This window comes from Protopterus annectens, chromosome 14.part0, assembly GCF_019279795.1.
Source record: "Protopterus annectens isolate FY-2018-M chromosome 14.part0, PAN1.0, whole genome shotgun sequence".
Classification (NCBI taxonomy): Eukaryota; Metazoa; Chordata; order Ceratodontiformes; family Protopteridae; genus Protopterus; species Protopterus annectens.
The window spans coordinates 557,762,770-557,785,536 of NC_056748.1; the positions used below are offsets into that span (position 1 = coordinate 557,762,770).

Sequence of the window (22,767 nt, forward strand, 5' to 3'; positions counted from 1 at the left end):
ACTCACATAAATCATCCAGGCTGCATAACGATCTTTGAGGTTATACAGCACACCTGGCTCATGTAAGTGTGTTAACATGGCCATGTCTTCAATTTTATCAAACTTGGGAGGGTTCTGTGGAAAGACTTGATCTTCCTTAACTGTTACAACCTGTAAAAGGAAAACAAAGCAGTTTCATTAATCTGTTAGGATGGTTTATGATTTAAAAGTTTTGGACAGTGGAAGTTACAAACTTACTTGACCATCACTTCTTTTAACAGTGACTTTGTTACCCTCCTTGCTTTGGATTGTACCTTTAACATACCCAACTTTGTCATCTACAACAAAAGTGGCTGATCTTGCATCAAATGGACGTGTCTGGTCTGCAATCCTTTCTTTCTCTGTTTTTCGGAGAAAGGGGGCTGCAACCCCAAATATTTCCATTTCTGCATCTGTGCTCATCGTTGCAGCTTGCTATGAAAACATAAAGGATTTGCCTTGTTTGTATCCTGACTATTAATTTAGTATGCGCAAAAAGCATGCATAATGAATACTAATGAGAAAATGAAACATAATGCTTTTTCTAAGCTTCTAGCATGTAAAAACTCTACATAAGACAAATACAAACCAATATCTACTACAGCATGGCTGAAAACAGACAGCTGCATGGAGGTCTCTGCTCCCATATGTCATAAATATAATGTCCATCTCTGAAAGAAACCCCTTTGGAGGAACCCAGCATAAATGCTACATCAAGGGAAAAAACTCTTTAGATCCTACGACAACAAACTCAAAAGAGAAAACAAAGAACTAAGACACAGGATTAAAACATGCAAGGCCACATATGAGTTGGGCATTATTACCACCTACAAAAAAAACACAAAATCTTGCTCATTTATGTCAGGAATCTCTTGGACAACACTTAACATTGCACTGAGATGATATCTGATAGTGCCACCCATTCATACCCTGGCAATATCACAAATATCCTTGTGGAAATTCTCAGCTCAACTTTCCCCCTCTATCTCATCCATGCTTTCCTTCAAACACCATCAAATCAGTATCCTCCCATAATTACCATAGAATACGTTTTAGATGCCCTCTTCAAAAAAAATAGCTTTGTGGGTCCAGACAACATACCAGGCTGTTTCTTTTTAACATGAACCACTGTTTCAATTCCAGCACTGCAGACCTTTTTAACCTCAACCTTTCAACTAGTTAGGTTCCTGAAGCCTATTTAATAGCAGTAGTGATGCCGCTACACAATGGTGGCCCAGTCACTCATGGAGCATATCATAATGGGATTTATAAACAAGTGTATCAGTAACCAATCATACCTTGACCCAAGCTAATGTGGCTTTGCAAAAATGAACAAGACTGGCTTCTTTTTAAGAGATACTGAAGCACTTGTTGACAGGTATATTGGTACTTAGCAAAGTACTTTGACACTAACCCACATTTCAGAATCATTGGTAAATGAAACTCTCTTAAATTAAAATCCTGTGTTATTCAAGGGATAGAAGACTGGTTAACAGACAGAACCCATTATGTTAAGGTAAGTGGCATGTATTCCTAAAAAAAAGACTCACTACAAGTGGCAGAATCTGTTTTGGGGCTGTTGCCTTTTGGCCTACACCTTACTGATTTAAAGGCTGAAGTCGAGGGTCACTGTCTGATGAAGTTTGCTAATGACTGCAGTCTCAGAGCTGTCATAAACCCCCCAGAATGACACACATATCTTCCAACAGAACCTAACTCAGTTAAATTCATGATGTTTTGACCACAGACTAAAGTTCTTCAGTATTAACCATAATTAGACCTTTTTTTTCCTAGCCCAGTTGATCAGTAAAGGAACATCCTCCAGGTCCAAGGAAGTTATAGGCCTCTACTCTATAGTAAAATAAATAGTAGAATTAACGTACCGTTGACTGTAGAGTGTAACAGTACGTTAATGTGCATAATAGGATGTGAGTGACATCACCTCCTCCAGCTATGTTGAATACATCAAACTACGGATGTCAATGTATTCATTTTTGCATTGGTTGCTCTTTCGAAATACAGAATTCAGCATTTCAGATCAATACTCTGAACAGTCAACCAAAGCAGACTCGGAATTTCAATAGTAAACCTATATATTTTATATATGAGAGTATTAAGAGAAAGAGGTTGGTGTGCCAGAGCAAGATGCAGAAGACAGGAAGAAATGGAAACAGTTAATCTGCTGTAGCAACCCCTAACGGGAGCAGCCGAAAGAAGAAGAAGAAGATATATATATATATATATATATATATGTATATATATATATATATATATATATATATATATATACACATATAATTATGCACACACACACACACACACACACACACACACACACACACACACACACACACATATATATGTATGCATACATGGATACATACACACACACACACATATATATATATATATATATATATATAAACAATATATATATATATATATATATATATATATATATCTATATATATATATAGATATATATATATATATACATACACATTAGCTCCAAGACTGTATAACCTTGGAGGAAAAGAATGTAAAATGAATCGCTCTCAGTTGCTTACCATTCTTTGAATCTAATACTGACTGCACCAACCTAGAAACAATCCATTTGTATTTGCAAACTGTAACTTTCAGCAGCAGGCATGTAGACTTTAGCCTCAGAGTGCCCTGTACCCAAAAAGGTTGACAGCATTATTCGCTAATATATAAACACAATGTATAATTCTTATAAGGCTGATCCTGCAACTATCCATGTACCAACATCAAATCAAAGGGAGAACTGTTACACTGCCATGTTTTGACAAGAGTTTGGGTTGTCAGATATATATGTAGCACTTTACTGGTTACAGCATTAAAATACTCGGTCCATCTATTTTTTTATCAGATTTCCATCTTATAGCAAATCCAGGAGAACCTACAGATTATTTTGAACAGTAATATTGCTCATACAATAAAATAGTTGTTACACTAGGCAAGCTAAGAGCACATACATTAAAATTTATAAACAGTGTGGATACTTCAGCAACAACTGCCATTTCAGGATTGTTTTAAGAAGTCTAGCTTGTCTTACAACAAAATGTCACAGTAAAAGTAGTAGATCAGGACATCTGAATCACAACTGACTTAAATTTTTGTTCTGTTAATTTGCCAGTGACATTATCGTTGGCTTTAGAAAGAAAGTCAAAAGGTCTTTACTCAGAGAAATGTATGTAATTCCTACTCTTCAGTTTCAGATGTCAGAACAAATAAACCCATTAAGGAAAATATAGTGCTTCAAATTAGCTTGGTCAGCATAAATAGTTCAAGTAAATTATCAAGGCTGCCTCCATGTCACAGTGGGACTAAAGTCCTGATCATAACCCAGATAATCTGGATTCAGTTAACATTCCTAGTTCTGTATGAGTCAGTTTGCAAGGGTGGGATTGTGAATACAGTGTCAGGTCACTCATCCTCAAAGAATGCAAGTAGCCAAGTCCTCTGTAGAACTGATGTTTCCAAGTAATTGTGAAGTGTGTGGAATGAAGTGCTCGGGATTAAGGCTGAATGTTCAGCTGTCACAAACCCATTCATCCACAGTAACCTCACAGCACATGTTTGGGAGCATGCGCAGCCACTGGTGAAGAGCCATAGCATGTCAAGCACATCTGCCACCAGACAAGGAAGAGCCAAACATGCAGAACAAAAACCCAAACCTCCCTGAATGATAGCCAACCCCAGGCTGTGTTACTTAAAGGTGTTCCTTCAGAAGCAGGATGCTCTTGCAAACATGTTCATTTGGTATGTTATGCCTAAGTGGACAGTACAGGAACAAATACGTTAATGGGGATGATGATGGGGCTAGATGGCCTGGGCTGTCAGGGGTAAAACTGATGTTCATATCAAAAGGGAAGAGAAAAGGAAAGGCCATTAAAATATCTATTACCCTTCTTCTACTTCTTTCCAGACACATCCAGGATCCATGGTTTAGAGTCTTTTTTTTTGCCTGACAAAGCACAACCACATACTAATGGATGTTACCATCCAAGAAGGTTATGTAACAGAACTGTACCTATTGTATCTAGCCCACGTTCTCTCTCAGGACACCAAGCCCTTTGACTGATACATCATGTTTTAGCAAATAAAGGCATTCAAAAGAATACTTTTCAGTTAAAGATTTAAAGTTTTTGATTCTAGATTATTTCTGCTTACAGAAAATCCCAACACCATTAGACCAGCTCTAGATTTGTCAGCGCTGAACAATTACATAAATGTGTTTACAACAGTGATCCAGGATAGTGATTGATGACTTTGCCCTCCTATCAGAGAATGGCTTTTTTGCACAGGTACTTTGGAGATGATAGGCAAACCTTAATTTACCTATTTTTCCTAGCTGGATAATTGCCTGATATGGAAGAAAAAATGGAACTGCAGACACAAAACATCACACAGGCAATTGCTTGTTTTGCTCTCTGGAGATAACAGTAAACTGCAAGAAATGTTCTGTGAATACCCCATTGTCAGTAATATTTCTAAGGCCAGTCAAATATTGACAGCCATTGAATGTCTTTCTAACATGGGACAAGCAAATGGTGATTCAGATGTCCCAAATATAGTTATATTAACAGTAAGGCTTAAAAACAAATCACACTGAAATACCTTTTGTTTTGCATTCCTCTAGTCTCTTGGACCATTTTTTTTATATCTGTTAACTGGGAAGATGGACTAGCTAAAAGGCTGTTATCAGCCACAACCATGGCTCTGTCAGGAGCATTGAGAAAAATAAATAGAATGAAGCATAAATATAGAATATAATACCAATATTAAAAAAAAAAACATTAACAGGAGGACAAAATTGTAACAGAAACAGAAGACAATGCATTAAATGTAAAAGCAGCATAGGATGATATGTATGTATGTAATGATTACTTTGTAAAAAAAACAACTGCATTCATTAGCTATGAAATGAAAATATTTGATGTGATTTTGAAAAGACATGAGTCTTCTGCTGACTAACTTCTGTAAGAAAACTATCATCTGGCTTGATTTAATTTTGAGAAAGCCTTTTCTCCAACAGTTGTGCTGAAATTAAACATTTTGGGGGATCTGTCCTTCTTCACAACTTTTATAGTCAGTCAGTAATGCCAGACATAATGTTTCATACTTATTGTTCAGAATATGCTTGGGTTGCAAAAACATAAAGTTATATTAATTGTAATATGAGTATGAGTAATATTTAACAGTCTCTGGTGTCTATTGTCCCTAAGTATAATAAGCTTTGCTCATTAATCTAGTGGAGTTCAAAGATATGGCAGCCACCACATACACACACACACACACACACACACACACACACACACACACACACACACACACACAAACGCAGACAGACAGCCCCCTAAAACACACAGATGCTAACTGTTGGGAAGACACATGATCATACTCATGGAAACACTCAGCCATCCACACATTTCACCCATACTCACGCACCTATCCAATAACTAATACCCCTATTGCAACCACTCAGGCAGACAAACAAACATACAAACTTACCTGAGACCACTCATACCTGATATAAACACACTGCCCCCCCACACACACACACACCACTACCTCTCCACTAAGCTCCTCAAAACGTACCTCTAACACAGTCTCTCCCATTGAATCTAATAGTAAAAGTGGGTGGTGTTTGGCATTGTTAATCAATACAGCTGGCAAGGGTTGATTTGCACAGCTGAGTGGTTCTTTGAATTGCTTTGTGGTGTAAACCACTTATCACAGGCATTTTACAAAGGAGAATGCATGACTATATGCTGCCATCCTGAAATCCCAAATTAACATTTGTGGTAAGATGGGGTAGCAGTCAACTACAGTAGATTGATTCTGCAGACTGCATACAATCACTGCAGAAGGACTGCCTAGGAACTGAAAAGACCTACTGCTAGCTGTAAAAGGTTTGATTTTGGGCTTACCGCTAGTGGAAGAACTTTCTAAACCCCAGGAATTGTCATTGCTAGTCCTGATAACATATGAGGTAGTTCTTGTGAAACATTTTAAAGATAAAGGAGAACACATATCTAGATTAATTCATTTGAAAAGGAAAATAGCAGGAAGCCATGTTGTTCTGCCTGTTTGGATTCTGAATTCAGCTTAAAAAAACATAAAAGTGGCATATTTTGTTTGCACTGGTTTGCAACATTGTGGTATTTACTAAAGAATTTAAAGAAATACCATGCTGAGCATATTCTTTGTTGTCAGTAACATTCATTTGCCACTGCCATTCAAGCTTCCAGACACGGCGACTCAAACATTTTGTTGCACAGTTTTAACTGATGAAGTACCTTACTCTACAATTATATCTGTGTTGTTTGAATAACAAGGATTGGTCCATGAGAAGATTAAAGATTACATACAACAAAAATTAAATAGTATCTCAGGAACATTTGGAACAAGTCTACAGTTCCACTGGATAGGATGAATCCTGTGATAATGAATGCATTCATGTAGTAGGCAGTGAAGGACAATTTATCCACAGGAATAGCATTACATACAGCATACAATGTTCAGTTTTCCATTACATATTCTTTGGATTATGCTTCAGGAGACAACTCAAAAATGTTCAATCCATGGCAGTGTGTCTCAACAGAAGAAATCAGTTCAGATTAACATAAAGATGATGAAGGCTATCAAGACACTGACAGTCTTCCAAAACAACTTTTAGCTGAGTCACATTCAAATCAATACGAACAACAGAGTGAAGTAGTAGAGAAACAAACAAAGTAGAATAAGATTTTCATGACTGAGACATCTCTACGTTGGGCCAGTAATCAACTAACCTAAATCCTTACCACTGACACTGGAGAGGGATTTTCACTTGGTATGCAAATGGATACTTTCAGTATTTCCAGATGCAGATCTCTCTGCATTAAGCACAAGAGCACCCAGGGGAACACACTCAGTCCAGGGACTGGTTTGTCTCTATATCTGTCCAGACCCCCAATAAGACTCTCCAGTGGCACAGCTTACAGTTGAGTCTTTAACTGGGCTTCCAACCTAAGTCCTCCCACACCCTCTCTGTGAAACCAGTGCTTTGTGTCCCTGCTCCAAGCAGGTGATGCACACAATTTTTGAGATTTGATTTGCGCACATACACACACACACACACACACACACACACACACACACACACACACACACACACACACACACACACACACACACACACACACACACACACACACACACACACACACACACACACACACACACACACACCGGGGAAAGGCTGGCACAGATTCACCTGCTGTGCCCCGTTCTCTCCAGACTATAATTTAGCCAGCTACTTTAAGGCTCTTACAAGGGTACCTAATTATACTGAGTGAAATGAATATTAATACAAATGGTAATGTTGACCAAACAGCAAGGCTTCAGGAGTGGCCAGAGCTGTCACCAAGTAAATATACACAAATACTCTCAAAGCTTAAATATTTTCTAAAAAGGACCAGCCACAATGAGAAATTTACATATATTTAATGATAAATAGTAAAAGAACAAGACAATACTAAATATCTATTTACAGTAAACACCAGAGTTTCAGACACAGAGAATATTAAAAATAACACCGATGGAAAGTTTCACACAGTTACAGAAAAACACTATTTAGCTAGTCTCACTATCTATTCCTGATTGACTAAAAAATTACTGTTCCTATTTACTGAATAGAGCAAGACAAGATGGGTGAGGGGTTCTTGTTGTCAGATCCAAGACAGAACACAGAATGTTGCTGAGACTTCAGTCTCCTTTAATATTAAAGCATTATTTCTTTACAGAAAGACATCACATACATCTGGTCATCTGACTCTGTTTTCCGCACTATCCCCCATCACTAGAAGCTACCCGGATTAGCACCTATGTGCTACAATACACACAGACAGAGCTTTGCTCAGATGTGGTGTAGCTGCTGGAAGTCATAAAACTATAAAACCATTTCACTCTTCCTACACGAGCTACCAGCTATTCTCTAGGGTGGACATTGCATCTCTGGCTCCATTCAAAACTCTGGGATAACATCTTTATGGCTTAACCCATAAAGTAATTTAATTTCAGATATGTTTTCCAAAGTTATGTAGACTAAGATTAACCTCTTCACTTCCAGTATATGCTGTTACAACGTATACATTTAATTCAATTGCAATAATACATGTACATTTCTTTTCCTTCCAGCAGGACACACTGCTGATATATTTTAAAACAAGTAAACATCACAAATACATTTTCAGCAAAATCATCTGTTCAAACCAGCTTGATATACAAATGACATATAATTATTTACAAAATTCCAGCTAGCTGTGCTGGGATAAGTTATATATCCACTGCCCTACTTCTCCTGGCATGGTTGGCAGTACTTCCTATTGTCACAACCACTTCAAAGAAACAAGGTTGAATTTGTAATGGGTTCTGCAACATGATATTCACTTATTAGTAACTCATATGACAGTCTTAAAAAATACAAAATTAGGTAGGGGCTGCTCTGAGCAGAGAAATGACTTTGGTTCAGTCATGAATGGAAACTGGGTGCAAGATTTTTTCAGCTCTGAATAGATGATGAGTCTCCCACAAATGGATCTAGCCACCACTCACAACAACAATTAAAATCAAAGTCCTTCTCTCCTTTGTGCCTCATGAGACAGATTGGAAGATTTTGTTTTACTTTTAGTTTACTCAGGGCTTAATGTATTTCTTCCCTCCTGATTCTATAACTTAGACATTTCTACTCAGAAAAAAACAATAACGACTAACCTAAAATTAATATCTTGCCATTACTATTAGTCAAAAAACCTTGGAATCATCTGTTAATAAGCTTGATTTCTCTTCCATTATCCCATTATCTTTGCGCAAATCCTTGCTGATCTGATAAGAACTAAAAGAAAGTAAAAGCATTACATCTCATCTTCAAATGGGTGACTCCATCAGCATGAAAGTTAATATTCTGATTCTTAATTGTAGCTCTTTTACAACATAAGTTTTAAATATTTAAACAGAGCTAAGAGGTCTAATACAAGAAAACTTTACACACATAAATGGAAAACATTTGTCCCTTAAACGGCTTCACAAGATCTGGACCCACTGCATTGTCCCATGCCAAAGACTCACAAGTACTTAAAAACTACCTATTTGTTCCTAATCTAGCTTATTCATCAGTCATAGTTTATTCTTCTGCATTATCTGCTTGTTATCCAACAAACCCTCATCCCCTCTGTCAAGATCTTTCCTAAAGGTTTTTTTCTCTTAAGGTCTCAAAAAAAGACATCACTTCATCTTGGTATTTAACCTTTATATTGAAGAAATTACTTGTATCTCCATTTCAACCTGCAGATATTGTAGAAATTACTTATATCTCCATTTCAACCTGCAGATGGACTGGAATTAAACATTTTGCATGGAAAGCACTTTTACTGGTTGCACTAATGTCTTGCAGAAGAATTTAAGTTACAAGGTGTCAAGTTTAAGCCACTTTACTTAATGCATCACAGCAAAAAGGGGTTACTGAAGATAAATCTGTGTTACATGCCAAAGTAGTTTTAATACTTTCTCTTTATCAATTCATTCATTCAAACAGAAGTGTTTTATTCAGACTAACAGAAGGGTAGAGAGTATTGTGTGTAGCCATTGAACATGGATAAACAAATTAGATTTATACATGAATTCATAATTATAAAAAGGCTGACAGACTTTTTGCATCTCTAAATAGGAAAATAAGAGTACTAGCCAACAAGCAAACCCTTTCTAAATAGCTGAGCCATTGCTTTCTCTTTTGTATAAACATGATAAATCTTTTTGTGGCATAATAAGAGTTTGCCAGCAGTTACATCAACAGCATATTTTAGAAGTGTTTCTACACAAACCATTTTAGAAGTTTTAGAAGATGCCACATGGTTTACTGTACGTGCCTTCATAAACCACTGCAACTTAATGTACTATGTAGTCATAAGACAAGAGTAGGGACAGCTGAGCTACAAAGCAGTTTATAAATGTCCACTTCTTCAGGGTATCCATATACTGCTTGGCAATCTATCCATATTTTAAGATTGGCTGTTGCTGTGACTCACCTATGGACAGCCAGCACACTGCAGTAAGTACATGTTTATGGTACACACATTAATGTGTGTCTGGAGAAATGGCATTTCATCAAAAGTACATGTTTGGGATATGGGAAGAATGCAGATTATCCATTAAAAACTTGTGAACAGGGGGGAGGATGTACAGGCTCCTCAAATAAAGCACCCCAAAGAAGAACTGAACTGGAAAATCAAATGATCTTAAGCAATAACATTAACTTCTAGTTCTATAATTGTAGGATATATATATATATATATATATATATATATATATATATATATATATATATATGTGTGTGTGTGTGTGTGTGTGTGTGTGTGTGTGTGTATAACGTTTAAACTGTAGTTGCTAGGTTGTATTATTCAAAATATTTCTTCTACGCATACTGCAACCATTCAAACTGAACATAAAAATAAAACAAAGTGTTGATACAATGTTGCTATAACACAATTATTCATATTTAAAATATTTACTTTATTATAGTAATAATAAATATAGAGTACATAACTATCCTTTAATGAGTTCCATACATAACAGAAGCAATGGAATGGATAATTTTCAGAAATGTTTTCAGTCAGTTACCTTTGTATGCATTTTTCTGAAAGCTAATTTCTAAAATCCAGCATTCTGACTAGTGCCATGCATAAAAAAAGATTTCTTCAAAACATCTAGAAAAAAATTATGGTTGATATAACAATACAACATATAGGCACCAGACTACACCCAGCTGCAAACCACTGGTACCATTAGCACAATATGTACACTTTAATAACAGATTTGGACTAATTAAACAGTCAAGTATTTTCCATGTAATATGGCGGTGTTGTACTTTATTTATTTAGTTAGTTGTTGTTTGTTAACTAGGTGAGTGAGCTGTTCCAAAGACCCTTTTCAGTCAGGACCCAGGACTGAGTCGATAGTACATAGAATTTATATATCACAATCACAAAGATAAATGTTTGTTTGTGCAATTTTGAATGCATACCATTGAATTTGAGCAAAAATCATACAGAGAATTGAAATACGTAAGCATAGTTGGCAATAGCAAGATTAAACAGACATTGCATTAACATTAAGCTTGCTGATTGTTGAATATACTCAATTTAACAGACATGCTATGATAGAAATTATATAACAAAAATCACACTGCCTGTAAATAATACATACCGAGGCAACAGCAACCTCATTCTGCAATTCAGCCCTTTTGTTAAAGAATGCTATATATATATATTGGATTTTAATATTGATAATATTTAAGTGAAATGCATTAGGTAACAGTATGAATTACAGCTCAGAATTTTGCATTTTACTTCAGTACATTTGGTAACAGGTTAAGTTACATTTCAGAAGGGTTTAGTTTAGTCTGTGCAAAATTATGCCACTAACCACTATCCCTGAAGTACTTACAAACTGTTTCACTGTGGAGATGTTCAGTGAGAACTAATTTAAAACCTTGGCTAAAGTTTTGTCTTTCGTTTTGTCTTTTATTTATTTATTTATTTTTACCTCTGGAGGAAGACTGCTGCAAAGTGCCAGGTCCAATATGCAAATGCCTCATTTTCCTATAACTGTTTTAAATGGTGACCTACTCAATTTTGCTTATTGTATAATATCCACTTTTGTTGATTGTATATTACTTATTATCAGCTCTAAACAATCTTTTCTTTGAATGATTTTAGGACAAGCTCTTTGTCAAGCTGTATTGTAAGAATAGATGAAATCCCCCACTCATACAGATAGCATATTATCTATAGTACCTTGCTTCCATAGACACATACCCCACTTTCCTGAAGGATGTCCTATACAGTACTGGTTTCCATGGATTTGCTGTAGCCTATTGATGATACATACAATACTCTTTACTGTGTGTGAAAAATATATTTTACTTTATCATTTTTACACATATAGCTTGTAGATGTCCATATTTCATACTAGAACTTTTGCTGACGTAGTGTGGGGTGACACACATACTCTGAAAGCAGTCCAGTTGATAATTTTGCTGTTAATTGTGACTTTGAAATATTTAGAGAATAACTGATCACATTTATTTGGAACAGGATCACCTGTACTTGTACAACATTGCCATAAAGTATTTAAATGTTAATTTTATTACTGTATCATCTTAGTAGATGAATAAATGTTGCAGCATTAATAGTGGTTGAATTTAAATAAGCATGTTCCAGAAAATATATTGTTGTATTGTAATATTATTATTGTTGTATCTGCCTGCCATAGTATATTTTGATTCAGTTCTGTGCTTTTTTTTAAGACAATACAACCGCTTCATATTTTTGGACTTACCTGAAGTATTGACTACAATAAAGATATTAGTAGCTGAGAATGCCTAGAATACAAAAATACAGAGTACCATTAATCAGTGCAGACATGTTTAATAATAACAAATAAGCTTATCACTTCTTTAATCTATTATTTTCCCATATATATTTAATTAAAACATTTGTAAAGTTGCAATTTGTTTCCTCTAATGCATTTAGCACTGCAAATATGAAATCAAACATGCAAATTTGAACAAGAATTTATTTAACAACCATGAAATCATGCTTAGAAAAAAAAACTCGTTACTTAAAACACCTTTTCTTTCTCAGGTCTTCTAACAATAGTGAGAAGTATCACATAAGAATAGGTATAGTTCACTATATTTAATGTTACAGTTCTTTTTCCTGGTACACAACAGAATTAAGTGTTAAGGTTTTGTGAGGTCAGTGGCAAACATGTCATGGGGTTGGGAGGGTGGCCTAATGGTTAAGGTGTTTGCCTTACAAACACAAGGTGCAGGGTTTGAGTTTCACAAGGGATAATTGGCTAGGCTTAAAATGGCTCGCAAGGGCAGTTAGCTTAGTACTAATCTATGAACCTATAACATACTGCTCTTTAACTTAACAGGTCCAGAGTTCTTATTAATCCCTGAGGACTGATACTAAATATCAGCAGAGCTCACATCTCTGAAGTTGGTGGCAAAGGTGGTGAAACAGCTGAGGACATTTTGTTTTCATTTTTCTTTGATTGCCAGGGTCACCCAGCAAGAAAAAGTGTTCATTTCTGCTACACCCCACAGTATTGGCCTCATTTAGTAATTTGTTTTAAGTCATACAGCATACAAAAACAGACTGATGGAGTCAAAGACAAAGCCACAAGATCTAACTTACTTGGTTATATTGCTATAACCATCTAAACTGCACTGACAGGCTAACATTCAACAAAACTTAATTTAATTCATTTGAAAGTTCTTGGGTATTCAATCTTCTCACAAAACTGATTCAGTTGTCTGACGTTGAAATAGATTTGTTAATATGAACAATGACTGCAGCACTATGATCTGTTACTTCACTACTGTGCATTGTTTCGTTGTTACTTAGCAAGGTGCTTCCAAAAGCAGTAGGAATGTTTATATGAAGATGAATGCACTATATAAACAATTTCTTATCTTCTGTTTAGCAATAAGTCTGTATCTATACATCTGTGTCTTTTTCTGTATGTGTGTGTGTGTGTGTGTGTGTGTGTGTGCGCACGCACGTGTGCACATGCGACTGTGTCTGCCTGTACAACTAAGAACAAAAACAATTACCACATGACTGCATAAAGATAAAATGATAGTAGTAATTTTTTTATCAGAAAATAAAATGTACATAGCTGCATAAAGCTGAAATCCTGGAACACAATAGAAATGTGTTGAAGCCTTTGTAAGGTCAGTGGCAAACATGTCATAACACATTGCTCTTTAACCTAACAGGTCCAGAGCTCTTATTCATCCATGAGGACTGATACTAAATATCAGCAGAGCTCACATCCCTGAAGCTGGTTCTGTGTTGATTGACATTGATTTTGACAATGTTTTTTATCAGAAAATAAAATGTAATGAGGTACCACGAACTTAAACACGTACAATATTTTGCATTTTATGTGGTCCTATGTTTGAAAAACAGCTTCTTTTATCGCACACACACATACCATCCATCCACAATCCCTTTTCCCATTTTTACAAGTGGTGTCACTTCAACAGTGGCAATCATCTACAGTCAATATTTAGACCGCTGAGTGGCAAGCCCTGCTGCAGTTGTTCTTTCATGCAACACACTTGCATGCAAACTCACAGCTATGGCCAGTTTAGAGTGTCCAGTCCACTTACTGCATGTCTTTGGAATGTGGGAAGAAACTGGAGCACCCGGGAGAAACACACGCAAACACAGGGAGGACAAGTAGACTGTGCACAGAAGGTACCCCAGATGAGAATCGGACCAGAGAATCTCTTCCTGTGAGTTGACAATGCTATCCCGTGCAGCAGCATGCCACACAAACACATATATATCTGTGTGTGTGTGTGTGTGTGTGTGTGTGTGTGTGTGTGTGTGTGTGCGCGTGTGTGTGTGGATATGTGTGTGCGCAAACGTGAGTGTGTGTGTGTGTGTGTGTGTGTGTGTGTGTGTGTGTGTGTGTGTGTGTGTAAGTATATTTGATGTATAAGGACTAAAAGGACTAACATACTGAAATGTTCTGAACCTGCACTTAGTCTAAAAAAAACACACATTCATAATGTTCGAGATATTTGTTTACTGCTTGGTTTTTCATCTTCTTTTTCACTGCTAGCCCCCACACACTAGCCTTCTAAACATCAGCATTTTAATACCTAAGTGATGACCTGAACATGAAGGTTCTTGCTCAATGGGTTCTGGACCCACAACAGTGTCACAGTGAACAGTCATCTTTGTCTTGCTATGGGATATGATATTTAGTAATATGTGAATGCACTTCTCTACAATTAGGGTGTTCAGTTTGAACAAGGAATCAGTAACCATAAGGATAGCATACTACTGCAGCAAAGGAAGATGTGTATTATTTCTCCTTGCTGAATATCCACAATGCAAGCTTATTTCCCAATACTGTACAACAGCACTCCATAAGCTGGTCTGATTCTTGACATTATGCAAAGATATGATACCTCAAAGCCTGGTGCCCCTAATAATCAGTAAGGCTTCCCAAACAAGTAATGCATATTAAATAAATTTAAAAAAGTTCAATATATTAAGGGAACCTACCTCAACAGAGATGCTCCTTGATGGACAAAGCTTATGCTTGTTTAGTGGCAGCTTTTATAGAAGTTGATTGCAACAAGCATCAGCCTTATTTGCTATATTAGGGCAATAAAACATTCTTCTGAGACCTTCTTGGCTTCCATTTTCGTAGTTCAGATACAACTGGCATTTTGACAAATCCCTATTCACAGTAACCACAATCGCAAACCTTTCCTACTTAGGCGATAATAAGCGTCTGTTTAATGTTTGTGTTGTTATTTCAGTTTAGTGTTGCTTCACTAAGCGGGGATTCAGTTACAGCTACTGTCTTTACATATAAACATATTGCAGCATCTCCCTAAAAACAATGCACATTACAGGTCAGTCAGTCGTGTGGCGCAAGAGATGCCCAGTGGCTGACTAGGTAACTTGCTTAAGTCGCTGAGTAACCACTACAATTTTGTCACTGACTATACATGTCCGGAGTAATTAATCTACTTCTAGAATGGCTGCTCAAATAAATCATGACTGTTGGATGAATGGTATATCCCGTCACTAGGAGTAATGTGAAAAGTAACTCGGTACACGTATCACGAACTGAAATAAGAAGGCGTTCATTGTGCTTGGATCCTGTGAAGGGAGCGTCGAGCACCTACATGACAGACTTTCTTTTTCCTTTGTTAGTCGGTCATAATAATATGACAGGTGTAACGTTCAAACTAAGCACAATGTAGTTTGCACTTCCAAGAGTAAGTATTCAATTTTTGCAATTCGCCACCTCCGTCTAAATTGCTGTTTCCCTTTCAGCATAGAAGTCAAGGGGAGAACACACTGCTGCATCTCCTACACTTGTTGAAATTTTGAACAAACTTATCAGGGCCTCTTAGCAGGAGGCAGGGTACTTACTACATGACCTGAGCACGGGCTGAGCGTGCATATGTTTGATAATTTAAATAATATTTAAGGATTATTATATAGAGGCTGGGAATGAAAAAGTAAATTAGGTAATAAAATATATAGGTCGACAGTGGCCTGGGACACATACATGTCAAATAAATGTCCAAATTGTTGCTTATTTTTGGTCAGTTCCCTCGTAAACTTTGTGGTTCGCCGGCAAATCATTCAGAAGTGAAAGTCACTAAATAACGATAGGCAGTTGAGTTTCAAACTTTATTTCCTTTAGAAAATGCAGGACAACGCAAAACATGTTTTCTATCAACATTCTGAATTTGTAAGACCAGTGTTCAAAATCTGCCTCTAATCTTGGGGGTACTCCACCCCCGCCCTCACACAAAACACGCACACCTGCTTTATTGTTTACTATATCCAGATTTCTTGAGCCAAGAATGAGATGGGTATTATGGGAGATGCTTAAGGGTTGTTGTGTCTTTTGGCTTTTCCCGGTTAGGGGTCGCCACAGCGGAACTCCGGTCCGCTAATGATTGGCAGTAGATTTTTACGTGCCGAGTTGCCGGCCCTGACGCACAACCTTCAACGGAGGTACGCCCATTCACGCATGTCTCCACACGGAAGACGCTCTAGTTGAGAATCGAACAGGACAACGTCTTATTGTGAGTCGACAATGCTTAAGGGTAATTACTATTAATACTGCCTGCCTGAGAAGTTGCTAAATTATAGCCAGAGGTTATGATCCCAGTGTTCCAAATTGTTGTGTGTTAGAGCTTTGGGATATCGAAAACATTGTCTAGTTTTGTATCAGTTTTATCTCAAAGCTCATTTCCTGTTTGTACAGAACAAATTACTGGAGACTGGCATGGTGTTAATAAGTAGGCTTTGTTCTTGCTAGTTTTTCTTCCCTAAGATTTCTGTGAGACTGCAAAGGGCTGTAGGCTGTACAGTGACTCCTGCATTTTCCAAATAAGTTACTGCCGATTTTCTTACTGAAATGTGGGATTTTGTAGTCTGGTCAATATAATTCAACAATAATAATAGTGTTTAACCTTATTACAAAACTTAAGACTAACTGCTAGATAGCAATAGATCCTCATACCATTCTCAATCATAATAAAGTGTTTCTCATGCAGTATCACAGTTTCTGAAATTTACTGAAAAGTTGGGAATACTTTTCTTTCAAAGCACCAGAAATGTTGTCATTTTTCTCCCCTGCATAAACGCACAGTCAGACACACAGAAACACCACACAGACACATCTACTGAAACCATGATGGCCTTGCCAAAAGGCAAATGGTAATCTTTGTTCTCATAGAAACAGGCTTTCTGCCAGGGGTCCAAATGGAGATGTGATAAATCAGCAAGCAAAGGAGAGTAGTATTGCTGGAAATGAATTCATTCTCAAGTCTTGGTGAGTACTTTCACAAGGTGGGCCCTGTTTTCACAACATCTCACCAGGACAACACTGATATATAGACTATTTTATATAGCATATACCGTGGACAGAAGTAGGTTTTGGGTGCACAAGACACAAGATAAAAAAGTGCCCAATCTTGGTAGGTGCACTGGTGCCAGGACTGGAAAAAAATAACGGTAGAATCCTCAAAACAAGGAAATATTCTTATAATAGGGCTAGGCCAGGCCAGGGGGAGGATGGACCCCCCCTGTTGTACAAGGAAGTAGTAGTCCACAAAAATGACAAGAAATGATAGGCCAAAAAAGAGCCATAAAGATGACAGTGTGGACTATTGAGAATAAGAAAGAAATTATGTAGTGTTACTGTTATGCGAGAAAAGCAAAACATTTCCAGACAGAAGATATACAGAAAGATTAAGAGAGAAATTCGAGGAAAGAAAAATACTTGCACAAGAAAAACTGTCAGAAGCTTCAAATAAAAATTTGTGTTCATTAATGCGCCAGATTTATGGAAAACAATACGTAGACCAAGAAACCTTGGGCCTTTTGGAAAAAGAAGCGATAGCGGAAGTTCAGAAATATAAAGAACAAAATGTAGAGAGTTTTGAAAGGTATAAAAAATATGGACATGAAAAAGGAATAGATATCTCTTATGGTGCAATATTTATCCAAATGAGAAGGCCAAATTAATCAATACAAAAAAGCAGCCCCAAAGCTATTCAAAGAGAAATACAGGCAAAGGCATCCAGATATGGAACATTTCAAAATACAAAAAATAAGATCACAAAGAGGGAGCATAAAACAGAATATTAACAAAGTAGAAGTTGAAGTTATGGAATACCTGCAAAATGAAGGCTTTAGTGTAGAATGTCCAACAGGTTACATCATAGCATGATGGAACGAGTTCAAATAAGGAGAAACAGGAAGAGTAGGAGACATCTGAAGAAGAAATATGGATATGGGAAAGAAAAAGATTTAATATGGTGCAATATGTATGCAAAGGAGAAAGCAAAACTAATCAATACAAAAAGAGCAGCGCCAAAGATATTTCAAGAGAAATACAGGCAAAGGTATCCAGATAGGGAACATTTTACAATACAAAAAATAAGAAAACAAAGAGGAGAAGTAGAAAAAAGGATTAGTAATGGAGAGTTAAAGAAATAGAAATTAACATTATGGATTACCTGTGAAGAGAAGGATTTAGTGTAAAAAATCTAACTCCAGTAACATCACAGCAGGATATAGCAATGGATCCCCAAATTAAGTAAAAACCAGTAGAGTGGGAAGCGTCTGATCAGTTGCCATATAAAAATACATCTGGGCCTTCCACAGGAAACCTGTACAAAAGTTCAGTTGGAGTTGCACAGTGAGGGAAGGAACACGAAACTGTGGCAACTCTGATACAGTCAATGTTGTGAAATGATAGGAAAGTGAATTCCCATATGAAAGAGCAACAGATGACACAGGATGAAATTGAAGAGAAGGTGGTATAGGAAGATACTCTGGAGCTTTCCATAGAATGCCCACAGGAAATGTAGACCAAAGAATGTGCCCTCATTTTAAAAGAAAATGATCTAAGAGTAGAGTTGGTTTATTTAATAGAGATGGACAGACATATTATGATCAATGAAAGAAATAGAATACAGAAAGTCAATAAAACCCAAAACAAATGAACACAGTAATTAGGACTGTTTATAGATATTCAAGTGATATAACAGAAGTAAATAGGATATATTAGTATGCAGCTAAATTAATAACAGTAAGAAAAAGTCGTGGAGAAATCAAATGAAATAATAGAAGTATCAAACTGAGAAAATTATAAAGCAATTAAGACAAGACGTGTCACAGTTAGAAGATTATAGAAGAGGGAACATATCAACAAAAATTCTCAGAAAGACAGATGTGATAAAAGCAATGCACAGTATCAGGACCGATCAGGATCTATCGTGCACTAATAATAAACTAAAAATATCAGCATAGGCAGAAAAACTTAGAAGATAAGCAGATAAATATAAAGGAAAAGTACTAAACAAGCAATTTAGTGATGATCCAAACAAGTTTTGTACAGAATTAGGAAACAAGGCAAAAGGAATTGAAACACTGCCAAGAAAGAAGAAATAGATACATTTTGGCCAAGTATCTATGAAGATCATGTGAAACATAACAAAGATGCTGAATGTATAGAAGAAGTCAAAGAAAGAATAAGAATTTCAAATGCATAGGATATGAAATGAGATGAAGTAATGGCCAGAGAGATTGAAACAATGTTAAGAAAAGGTCCTTATTGGAAAACCCCAGGTCCAGATGCAGTACCTAACTTCTGGCTGAAAGTATTAATATCTTTACTTGAAGATTTAGCCATGAGTAAGAATTATTTATTTGCACACCCCGAACAGACACCAACCTGGTTAACAACAGGAAAAACAATATACCTACTTAAGAGCAAACCTGCAAGCTATCCTAAATACTATAGACCAATAACTTGCCTTCCAACAACATATAAACTATATACTGGAATTGATGCAGACAGAGTTTATAGCTATCTAGAAGAAAACTCAATCATGGCAATAGAACAAAAGGATAACAAAAGAATGTCATATGGAACAAAGGATCATTTCTTGTTTAAAGTCATAATGGAGAACTGTAAAAAGAGGAAGAATCTAAGTATGGCATGGATAGACTACAAAAAAGCATCTGACAGTATCCCACATTCATGGATAAAAGAGTGCTTACACATGTGCAAGATACACCATACACTGATCAATTGCATTACAGTGACCATGAAACAGTGGCAAGCCACAGTTAAGCATTGATAAAGGACAAATTATTATTCCAGGGATAAACAATCAAATAGGGATATTCCAGGGTAATTCTTTGTCACTGCTGCTCTTTTGTTTTGCCCTTAACCATCAAGCTGTCTACTTAAGATATTAGGTTATGGCTATCATTTGGCTCACAGAAAACAACAAGGTTTAAAGACTTCTTGTCTTCTTCTTCTGAATGATTTAAAACTGTATAGTTCATCAGAGGAGGAACTGAAAACACAACTGCAAGTGGCCAAATCTTTTTCAGATGATATAAGAATGTCATTTGGTTTTGATAAATGTGCAAAAGCAACCTTTAAAGCAGGAATACTGCAGCATCAAGAAAACATCAGTTTGGGACAGGAATGTGATATAAAAGAACTTGAGCAAGAGGGATTGTATAAATATTTGGGAATTGATGAAGGATCAACAATGAAACCTGAAAAAATGTGAATAAAACTTAGTAAGGAATATTTTAGAAGACTAAAACTAATACTGAAAGCAGTGCCAACATCTGGGAACAAAATCCATGCTACAAAACCACTTTGCTGTTCCTGTCTTAATTTACAGTTTTAGAGGGATTGACTGTCCCTCAAATGTTTTGGATAGGTTAGACAGGAAGGATGCTTCATGCTCATCAAATGATTTATAAAAGTCATATATGCAAAGATTATGTATTCCCCATTCTGAAGGAGGTATGGACCTCCTTAAAATTGACTACATGTATAGATCTGCAATCATAGTACTGCATACGTATCTGCTGAAAATGCCAAGTGAAAACTCCAAACAACACCAAACACCAATAACCACATAGGCAAAAAGGTGAACTCACTCTGCACTTTATTGTCGTTAAAAACTAACATTGCACTTTATTTACATATCTGCTGACCTCACAAGCCCCAAGTGTCGTGAAAGTTTTAAAATATGAGGAGAATAAGTCAAATATGACATCCCTGCTTAGTTTAGCAGAAGCATATTCGTGTTAAGCAGGAATGGAAATCAAACCAGAAGCAGATAAAAATCAAGCAGCAACTGAATGTGCCAAAACACAAAAGAAAGAATATAATCTGCTTGAAACTAGCATTTACTAAATGTTCAGTGTGAATTATAATCTTGGAGCTTTTCTCCCCAGGCCTCTGCTGAAAATGGACATGTATCCATTTGGATTATCCCGGTCAACAAATGTAAAATAAAATAAAATAAATAAATAATAAGGTGAAGGATCAGATAAGAAGGCAAGAAATGTGGAAAAATGCATAAATATGGTTACAAGTATGGAAACCATTTGGAACAACCAATGCAGGAATGGTTAAGGAGAGGTAAATTTAAACCAAAAGATGAAGAGTTAATATTGGCAGCCCAAGATAGTGGACTACATACACATCGGTTTACAAAGTCCATTCAACATGTGGGAGAAACAGACAAATGTAGGTTTTGTAAAACAGAATTGGAAATAGTCACACATCTTGTTGGTTGTGACATACTAATGGCTGAAGGACTGTATACTGAAATATAATAATAATGTGGCAAGACTGTTGAATTGGGGATTGTGCAAACATTACAATGCTGAAGCAGTTGAAAAACATTAGAAACATGAGCCACAAAGCATTATAGAAAATTATAAAATTTATATCACGTGGGATTACCCATTGCCAACAGTTCAAAAAATAGATGCAAAAAAAAACAGATATAGTAGTCCATGAAAAGAAGACAAATGTAGCATTGATCATTGAAATTGCTACACCCAGTGACTAACTACAGTGTCTTATGTACAGAGACACACAGCCATAAAATACCAAGATTTACAGGCAGAAACAAGGGCAATGTGGAAGAAGGAAATCCAGACAGTTCCAATAGTAGTAAGAGCAATGGGTCTTATAAAAAATAATTTATAATTGTACTTCAATATGTTTCTAATTATAGCTGCGGTAGCGTTGTCGCCTCACAGTAAGACGTCCTGTTCGATTCTCAGCTAGAACGTCATCTGTGTGGAGACATGCGTGAATGGGCGCACCTTCGTTGAAGGTTGTGCATCAGGGCTGGCAACTCGGCACATAAAAATCCACTGCCAATCATTAGCGGACCGAGTTCCGCTGTGGCGATCCCTAACCGGGAAAAGCCAAAAGATACAACAACTTCGATATGTTTCTAATAATGTTAACTCCATATGAATTTCAGAAGGAGTCATTACTAGGCACATTGCAGGTGCTGCAAACAGCACTTCTGGCTAACATCCAAGACTGAAACAATACTAATTTCATGAACTTTAATCATACTTTGACTTAGAAATGGGGTACATTCCCATCATAGTATTAGAAACCCAAAAGACTCAGACAAATTAAAAAAAAATCAGAAGACAAGGATCAACTGGTACAACTGGTCAAGCTGTCTTGTCTCCCTTATAAATAACTGAAGATCCTAATTAACTAATGCATTATTTGCCACCACCTCTTTTAACAAATAGTATGCCTCTTCACTCCATAATT

At 36.5% G+C, this 22,767-nt stretch overlaps 1 protein-coding gene across 1 annotated transcript in view; it reads right to left on the reverse strand.

Moving 5' to 3' along the window:
* Positions 1-15,220, reverse strand: part of LOC122789100 (myosin heavy chain, skeletal muscle, adult-like) — a 145,067-nt gene extending 129,847 nt beyond the window's left edge. Inside the window, exons 1-4 of the mRNA XM_044056299.1 lie at positions 15,174-15,220; positions 12,421-12,463; positions 238-453; positions 7-150 (exon numbers count right to left, since the gene is read on the reverse strand). Of these exons, the coding sequence (XP_043912234.1) occupies positions 7-150; positions 238-441 (348 nt within the window). The 5' untranslated portion in view covers positions 442-453; positions 12,421-12,463; positions 15,174-15,220. The remainder of the gene's footprint in view (positions 1-6; positions 151-237; positions 454-12,420; positions 12,464-15,173) is intronic.
* Between the last annotated feature and the right edge of the window lie 7,547 nt (positions 15,221-22,767).